This window comes from Thalassophryne amazonica, chromosome 8, assembly GCF_902500255.1.
Source record: "Thalassophryne amazonica chromosome 8, fThaAma1.1, whole genome shotgun sequence".
NCBI classification, from domain to species: domain Eukaryota; kingdom Metazoa; phylum Chordata; class Actinopteri; order Batrachoidiformes; family Batrachoididae; genus Thalassophryne; species Thalassophryne amazonica.
In genome coordinates, this window is record NC_047110.1 from 94,502,556 (window position 1) to 94,511,786 (window position 9,231).

The 9,231-nt window shown below is 40.1% G+C and overlaps 1 protein-coding gene across 1 annotated transcript in view; it reads left to right on the forward strand.

Moving 5' to 3' along the window:
- The window catches only part of fnbp4 (formin binding protein 4), a 43,850-nt gene extending 38,373 nt beyond the window's left edge, over positions 1-5,477 (forward strand). The window contains 3 exon segments of the mRNA XM_034177014.1: positions 4,541-4,698; positions 4,789-4,979; positions 5,155-5,477. Coding sequence (XP_034032905.1) covers positions 4,541-4,698; positions 4,789-4,879 — 249 coding nt within the window. The 3' untranslated portion in view covers positions 4,880-4,979; positions 5,155-5,477.
- The last annotated feature ends 3,754 nt before the right edge of the window (positions 5,478-9,231 follow it).

A 9,231-nucleotide genomic window follows, 5' to 3' on the forward strand; every position in this document is an offset into this window, starting at 1 on the left:
GGCTATGAAATTGGGCTATTAGTAAAAAAAAAAAAAAGTAGAAAAGGGGGTGTTCACAATAATAGTAGTGTGGCATTCAGTCAGTGAGTTCATCAGTTTTGTGGAACAAACACGTGTGAATCAGGTGTCCCCTTTGTAAGGATGAAGCCAGCACCTGTTGAACATGCTTTTCTCTTTGAAAGCCTGAGTAAAAAGGGACATTCAAGACATTGTTCAGAAGAACAGCATAGTTTGATTAAAAAGTTGATTGGAGAGGGGAAAACTTATACGCAGGTGCAAAAAATTATAGGCTGCTCATCTACAATGATCTCCAATGCTTTAAAATGGACACAAAACAGAGACGTGTGGAAGAAAACAGAAAACAACCATCAAAATGGATAGAAGAATAACCAGAATGGCAAAGGCTCACCCATTGATCAGCTCCAGGATGATCAAAGACAGTCTGGAGTTACCTGTAAGTGCTGTGACGCCTGTGTGAAGCTAATTTATTTGCAAGAATCCCCCGCAAAGTCCCTCTGTTAAATAAAAGACACGTGCAGAAGAGGTTACAATTTGCCAAAGAACACATCAACTGGCCTAAAGAGAAATGGAGGAATGTTTGTGGACTGATGAGAGTAAAATTGTTCTGTTTGGATCCCTGGGCCACATACAGTTTGTGAGACGACCCCCAAACTCTGAATTCAAGCCACAGTTCACAGTGAAGACAGTGAAGCATGGTGGTGCAAGCGTCATGATATGGGCATGTTTCGCCTACTATGGTGTTGGGCCTATATATTGCATACCAGGTGTCATGGATCAGTTTGGATATGTCAAAATACTTGAAGAGGTCATGTTGCCTTATGCTGAAGAGGACATGCCCTTGAAATGGGTATTTCAACAAGACAATGACCCCAAGCACACTAGTAAACGAGCAAAATCTTGGTTCCAAACCAACAAAATGAATGCCTCGCAGATGTGAAGAAATCATGAAAAACTGTGGTTATACAACTAAATACTAGTTAGTGATTCACAGGATTGCTGAAAAAGCAGTTTGAACATACAACCCCTGGCAATAATTATGGAATCACCGGCCTCGGAGGATGTTCATTCAGTTGTTTAATTTTGTAGAAAAAAAAGCACATCACAGACATGACACAAAACTAAAGTCATTTCAAATGGCAACTTCTGGCTTTAAGAAACACTATAAGAAATCAGGAAAAATAATTGTGGCCGCAGGTAATGGTTACTTTTTTTAGACCAAGCAGAGGGGAAAAAAATATGGAATCACTCAATTCTGAGGAATAAATTATGGAATCACCCTGTAAATTTTCATCCCCAAAACTAACACCTGCATCAATCAGATCTGCTCGTAGTCTGCATCTAAACTCTGTCTAACTCTGGACCAAATACAAACAACATGGGAAGGTTTGTTAAAGGCAACATACTGGTAGACCAAGGAAGACATCAAAGCGTCAAGACAGAAAACTTAACGCAATATGTCTCAAAAATCGAAAATGCACAACAAACAAATGAGGAACGAATGGGAGGAAACTGGAGTCAACGTCTGTGACCAAACTGTAAGAAACCGCCTCAAGGAAATGGGCTTTCATACAGAAAAGCTAAACGAAAGTCATCATTAACACCTAAACAGAAAAAAACCAAGGTACAATGGGCTAAGGAAAAGCAATCGTGGACTGTGGATGACTGGATGAAAGTCATATTCACTGATGAATCTCGAATCTGCATTGGGCAAGGTGATGATGCTGGAACTTTTGTTTGGTGCCGTTCCAGTGAGATTTATAAAGATGACTGCCTGAAGAGAACATGTAAATTTCCACAGTCATTGATGATATGGGGCTGCATGTCAGGTAAAGGCACTGGGAGATGGCTGTCATTACATCATCAATAAATGCACAAGTTTATGTTGATATTTTGGACACTTTTCTTATCCCATCAATTGAAAGGATGTTTGGAGATGATATCATTTTTCATGATGATAATGCATCTTGCCATAGAGCAAAAACTGTGAAAACATTCCTTGCAAAAGACACATAGGGTCAATGTCATGGCCTGCAAATAGTCCGGATCGTAATCCAATTGAAAATCTTTGGTGGAAGTTGAAGAAAATGGTCCATGACAAGGCTCCAACCTGCAAAGCTGATCTGGCAACAGCAATCAGAGAAAGTTGGAGCCAGATTGATGAAGAGTACTGTTTGTCACTCATTAAGTCCATGCCTAGTGATGTGTTGGAGCGTTCTTTTTGTTTTTCATGATTCCCATAATTTTTTCCTCAGAATTGAGTGATTCCCTATTTTTTTTTCCTCTGCTTGGTCTAAAAAGGTAACCATTACTGACTGCCACAATTATTTTTCCTGATTTCTTACAGTGTTTCTTAAAGCTAGAAAGTTGCCATTTGAAATGACTTTAGTTTTTGTGTCATGAATGTGATCTGTTTTTTTTTTCTACAAAATTAAACAACTGAATGAACATCCTACCGAGGCCGGTGATTCCATTCATTTTGCCAGGGGTTGTAATAGTTTTGAGTTTGTAGCGTCAACAGCAAGATGTTACTATTATTGTGAACACCCCCTTTTCTACTTTTTTTTACTGAGCCCCAATTTCATAGCATAAGAGTGTGCATATCATAATGCTTGGTCTTGTTGGATTTGTGAGAATCTATGAATCTACTGGTACCTTGTTTCCCATGTAACAAGAAATATACTCAAAACCTGGATTAATCTTTTTAGTCACATAGCACTACTATTATTCTAAACACTACTGTAAATTAATGTGCTTTTCTTGAAGTGATCCTGTGAATACAATGGAATGGCCACCAAGGTGTACAGTGCATCCAGCACTTCACTTTTCCACATTTTATTATGTTAAAACCTTATTCCAAAATGGAGTAAATTCTTCTTCCCCACCCCCCCATCCTCACAAAAGCCCATAATGACAACATGAAAAAGGTGTTTTTTTTTTTGTTTTTTTTTTTTTGTTTTGTGTTGTTGTTTTGTTTTTTGCCACGTTTATTAAACATTAAAAAACTAAGAAATCACATGTACACAACTTTGTTGATGCACCTTTAGCAGCAATTAAAGCCTCAAGTCTTCTTGAATATGATGCCATAAGCTTGGTGCACCTATCTTTGGGCAGTTTTGCACATTCCTTTTTGCAGCACCTCTCAAGCTCCATCAGGTTGGATTGGGAGTGTCGGTGCACAGCCATTTTCAGATCTCTCCAGTGATGTTAACTGGATTCAGTTCTGGGCTCTGCTGGGCCACTCAAGGATATTCAATGAGTTGTCCTGAAGTCACTCCTTTGATATCTTGGCTGTGTGCTTAGGGTTTTTGTCCTGCTGAAACATGAACCGTTGCCCCAGTCTGAGGCCAAGAGGGCTCTGGAGCAGGTTTTCATCCAGGATGTCACTGTCCATTACTGCATTTATCTTTCCCTCAATCCTGACTTGTCTGCCAATTTCTGCAGCTAAAAAACATCACAGCACAATGCTGCCAGGAGTGGCTTCCGTCTAGCTACTCTACCATACAGGCCTGATTGGTGGATTGCTGCAAAGACAGTTTGTCCTTGTGGAAGGTTCTCCTTCCTCCACAGAGGAATGCTGGAGCTCTAACACCGTGACCATCAGATTCTTGGTCACCTCCATGAATAAGGCCCTTCTCCCTCAGTCGCTCAGTTTAGATAACCAGCCAGCTCTAGGAAGAGTCCTGGTGGACCTGAACTTCTTCCATGTACAGATGATGAAGGCCACTGTGCTCATTAGGACCTTCAAAGCAGCAGAAATGTTTCTGTATCCTTACCCAGATTTGGGGCTTGAGACAATCCTGTCTCGGAGGTCTACAGACAATTCCTTTGACTTCATGCTTGGTTTGTGCTCTGACATGCACTGTCAACTCTGGGACCTTATATGTAGACAGGTGTGTGCTTTTCCAAACTGAATTTACCCCAGGTGGACTCCAGTTAAGCTGTAGAAACACTTCAAGGATGATCAGTGGAAACAGTGTGCACCTGAGCTCAATTTTGAGCTTCATGGCAAAGGCCAGCCTACTCTCACTATTACTAACCCTACTCCTACCCCCAACCTTAACCATAACCACCCCTGACCCCCAGCTTCACGTTTAATTTTGTGCAGCCATCTTGGAATGAATTAGAATGAATTTGTGCTGCCGTGACGAAAATGAGGCACTTTTCATCACAATATCACGAACCATTAGATCAATGTATATTTCGTGCTGCTGAATCACGATGTGCTGTGAGACTGGGTTGCAAAGGCTGTGAATATTTACATAATGTGACTTCTTTTTTTATTATTTTATTTTTAACAAATTTGCAAAAATTAAAAAAAAAAAAAAAAAGTATTTTTCACATTGTTGTTATAGGGTATTGTGTGTAGAAGTTTGAGTGGGGAAAAAAATGAGTTTCATCCATTTTGGAATAAGGCTGTAGCATAGCAAAATGTGAGAAAAAAGTGAAGGGCTGTGAATACTTTACGGATAAACTGTATTTTATGTCCATTTATTTAATCACTTTTGAATTGTCTTTGCAGTCAAAGAAGAGTAAGACCAAAATGCCGTCTCTGGTGAAAAAGTGGCAAAGCATCCAGAAGGAGTTGGATGAGGAAGATAAGAGCAGCTCCAGTGAGGAGGACAGAGAGCAGCTTAACAAGAAGAGTATTGAGGAATGGAAGCAACAACAGCTCCTCACGTATGTATCAAGTGATTGTTTAAATTTTACTCAAGTTAATGTCTGGTTTCGGCTGCAGCAAACATAATCATGGCACTGTTACCTTTTCAGAGGAAAAGCTTCAAAGAATGCCAACTTTGAGGCACTCCCTGAAGACTGGCGGGAGCGCTTGAAGAAAAGGAAGATGATGAGTAGCACGTAACATTTGGCCTGGAGGCAACATGGCCGAGTCAGCAGTTTTTAAATCCACTCAGCCCGTTACCGTTAGCCTGACAGTGGTTACCAACCCTGTTTGTGGAGATTACCTGCCCTGCACATTTTCCATCTGTTGTGTCTGCACATGATTGGATAACTCATGTGCCTTCCAGCTCTTCTTTTAGCAGAGTTAATTAACTGACTAGACTTGATAATGATGAAAATATGCACAGTTTGTGATCTTTAGTAGCAGGTTTTGGTGCCCACTGCTCTATGGTGTTAATATTCCTTGTTGGTGATGAAGACATTTAGAGGATCTCTGCGGGCCATTAATCAGAGAATTTTAAATGTCTTTTGTTTGTTTTTTTAAGCCGACTGTCACTACTTCTGTTGTGCCAAATGTCCTTGGGTTATCAAAAATACTTTAACATGTGTAAACCCATGTAGATGACCATCATTGTTATGATGGGTTGTTTTATTGAGGTTTGTTTTTGCTTTTTTTACGACGATGTATATAAGATGTCTGATAGGTTCATCTGTTTTTGGAAAGAAAGGGAAAGTTCATTGTACATTTGTAAAAAGCTATTAAACTTTTCTTCAATCCATCTGGTGTTTGCTTCCATGTATTGCAAAGATAATCGGACAAAAATCATATGTCATTTCATTTGTCATGTGCAGTGCCTTTTTCTTGCTACTCCTGTGTATGTATATATATATATATATGTGTATGTGCATATATATGTATGTATAATGGCGTTTATCAGTGATCTTAAAAATACATTATGGTACATCTGTATTTGCTTTAAAAGCTGAAGCTATTTAAGCTATTCGTATTTCCTTTCATTCTCGCAAGCAGCAACAGAAACCTCAACCACATGATGCTAACTTCAGTATTGAATTTAGATGCACATGCTCAATAAAACCTGCAGCTATTTAATTGGACTGCAAGCAGTATTCACGTGGAAAATTTATTGTATTGGCCCCCTAGTCGTGCTTTGCACTCGGGCATTTGTAGAATTGCATGGTGCATTGATTTGTCATCATGGTGTAACCTTTGACTTGAGATCAACTGGCCAGAAGTACTATTAGGAAACATTTTATATTACTTTGAAATGCCTTAATGTAAAACTTGTTTCTTTATGTGGTATATGTCACAGAAGTCTAAAGACAGTTCAGGCCTAGATTTAGGTTACAAGGTGGTTTTTGCACATGGTCATTGATTTGTGGGAGCTTCGGATGTTTGGTAAATATCCAAGTATGTGTACAATAGGGTGGTCCTCTACAGCATGCCAAAAATTAAAATGACTTTTTTTAAGGTGCTTCTGACAAAATTGTTCATCTTGGTAAGAAAATATTTTGTGCAAAATTTTACTTCAGTACAACAATTCTAACCACTGCCGCACACGGGGTGAAAATTAGGACTATTCTAGTATATTGTGTAAACCAACAACAATGTGCCTGTTCAGATATGAAATACAAATTGAAAGAACAATCTTATTTTATTTAAATTAGCATACAGGATACAGAAAAATACATGAAGTGTCACTGTTAACATATTTGATAGGAACAAACAGTCATTTAGTTACAGTTTTCTTTGCTTCTAGGAACTGACGTCGATGCATCTCAACAACCTGCAGAAGGTATTGCCGCTGCTGCTCATCCTTTGTCAGGATTTTGGTTGTAATCCTGAATAAGGGGCCACTCCCCGCTCTGCAAAATCATTGACCGCAGCAATGCCATGCAGGACGTGCTGTGACGACTGGAATGATGGGTCATCCTCCCACTCTGATGGGCCCTTGACGAGGAAGTCCATGTTAAGTTCGAATGCCTCAAAAATGCGACTTGAGGCAAATGTAACAAAATCTGCCACAGTTTGGTAGCAATAGCTTCCTTTGCTTCTACAACCCCTGGCAAAAATTATGGAATCACCAGCCTCAGGGGATGTTCATTCAAGTTGTTTAATTTTGTAGAAAAAAAGCATCACAGACATGACAAAAAAGTCATTTCAAATGGCAACTTTCTGGCCTTAAGAAACACTATAAGAAATCAAGAAAAAAAAATTGTGGCAGTCAGTAACGGTTACTTTTTTAGACCAAGCAGAGGGGAAAAAAAATATGGAATCAATTCTGAGGAAAAAATTATGGAATCATGAAAAACAAAAGAACGCTCCAACACATCACTAGTACTTTGTTGCACCACCTCTGGATTTTATAACAGCTTGCAGTCTCTGAGGCATGGACTTAATGAGTGACAAACAGTACTTTCATCAATCTGGCTCCAACTTTCTCTGATTGCTGTTGCCAGATCAGCTTTGCAGGTTCGATCCTTGTCATTGACCATTTTCTTCAACTTCCACCAAAGATTTTCAATTGGATTAAGATCCGGACTATTTGCAGGCCATGACATTGACCCTATGTGTCTTTTTGCAAGGAATGTTTTCACAGTTTTCGCTCTATGGCAAGATGCATTATCATCTTGAGAAATGATTTCATCATCCCCAAACATCCTTTCAATTGATGGGATAAGAAAAGTGTCCAAAATATCAACGTAAACTTGTGCATTTATTGATGATGTAATGACAGCCATCTCCCCAGTGCCTTTACCTGACATGCAGCCCCATATCATCAATGACTGTGGAAATTTACATGTTCTCTTCAGGCAGTCATCTTTATAAATCTCATTGGAACGGCACCAAACAAAAGTTCCAGCATCATCACCTTGCCCAATGCAGATTCGAGATTCATCAGTGAATATGACTTTCATCCAGTCATCCACAGTCCACGATTGCTTTTCCTTAGCCCATTGTAACCTTGTTTTTTTCTGTTTAGGTGTTAATGATGGCTTTTGTTTAGCTTTTCTATATGTAAATCCCATTTCCTTTAAGCGGTTTCTTACAGTTCGGTCACAGACGACTCCAGTTTCCTCCCATTCGTTCCTCATTTGTTTTGTTGTGCATTTTCGATTTTTGAGACATATTGCTTTAAGTTTTCTGTCTTGACGCTTTGATGTCTTCCTTGGTCTACCAGTATGTTTGCCTTTAACAACCTTCCCATGTTTGTAATTTGGTCCAGAGTTTAGACACAGCTGACTGTGAACAACCAACATCTTTTGCAAACATTGCGTGATGATTTACCCTCTTTTAGAGTTTGATAATCCTCTCCTTTGTTTCAACTGACATATCTTGTGTTGGAGCCATGATTCATGTCAGTCCACTTGGTGCAACAGCTCTCCAAGGTGTGATCACTCCTTTTTAGATGCAGACTAACGAGCAGATCTGATTTGATGCAGGTGTTAGTTTTTGGGGATGACAATTTACAGGGTGATTCCATAAATTTATTCCTCAGAATTGAGTGAGTCCATATTTTTTTCCCTCTGCTTGGTCTAAAAAAGTAACCGTTACTGACTGCCACGAATTTTTTTTTCTTGATTCTTATAGTGTTTCTTAAAGCCAGAAAGTTGCCATTTGAAATTACTTTAGTTTTATGTCATGTCTGTGGGTCTGCTTTTTTTCTACAAAATTAAACAACTGAATGAACATCCTCCGAGGCCGGTGATTCCATAATTATTGCCAGGGGTTGTAGGTCCACAGTAGCACGGGTTGAGGATCATCATCCACCTTCACGGAGAGCAGCCACGATCTTACGCTTCACATCATGTGCAATGCTGCTGTCAGATACAGCACGTTCGGCCAACTCTTCGCTCAGGTACCACAGATGTCTGGCAAACTTCTTGCTGGTGGCCTTGGCAATGGCAGAATCAGGATAGGAGACCATGCCCTTCAAGAATGACAGATCCCCAGCTGGAGCAGTGACTGCAGAGGGAGCATTGAACCAGGCCTTGACATACAGTGCTGCAGTGAAAGCTGTGAAGCGTTTCAGGCCAGAGTGTCTTTAGCAGATAACTTAAACTGCTCTCGAAACAGAAAGATCTTGATCCCATAAATGACACGTGCCATCCACCTGGCACGATGAAGGGCACCTGGCTATTTTTGTGCGGTGCAGGGCTGCAGTCAGCTCCGGTGTAAACAATGTTCTGTGCACGCCGGCATGACCTTTTTGGAGGAGATGGAGCCGCATTGTCCTCAGAATCTGTGACATTAGTATTGCTCTCTGTTGAAGACATCAACAGTCTCTTCTCATGCAGCCTTCAGTGCAATTTCATGCTGCTCCCTTGCAGTTTGACATCTCAGCCTGTTGAAGAGCCGTTCTTCCCTTCCTTCCAGCACTTTGTCAACACCAACCATAAAGCCACGTTGCCCTGGCTCCCGTTGTACTTTAAGGAATTCGCGATCCTCTGGTATCTTAATCAACTGAAATGCTTGGACATGAGCAATGTCAAACAAGTCATTTAAATTTGCCT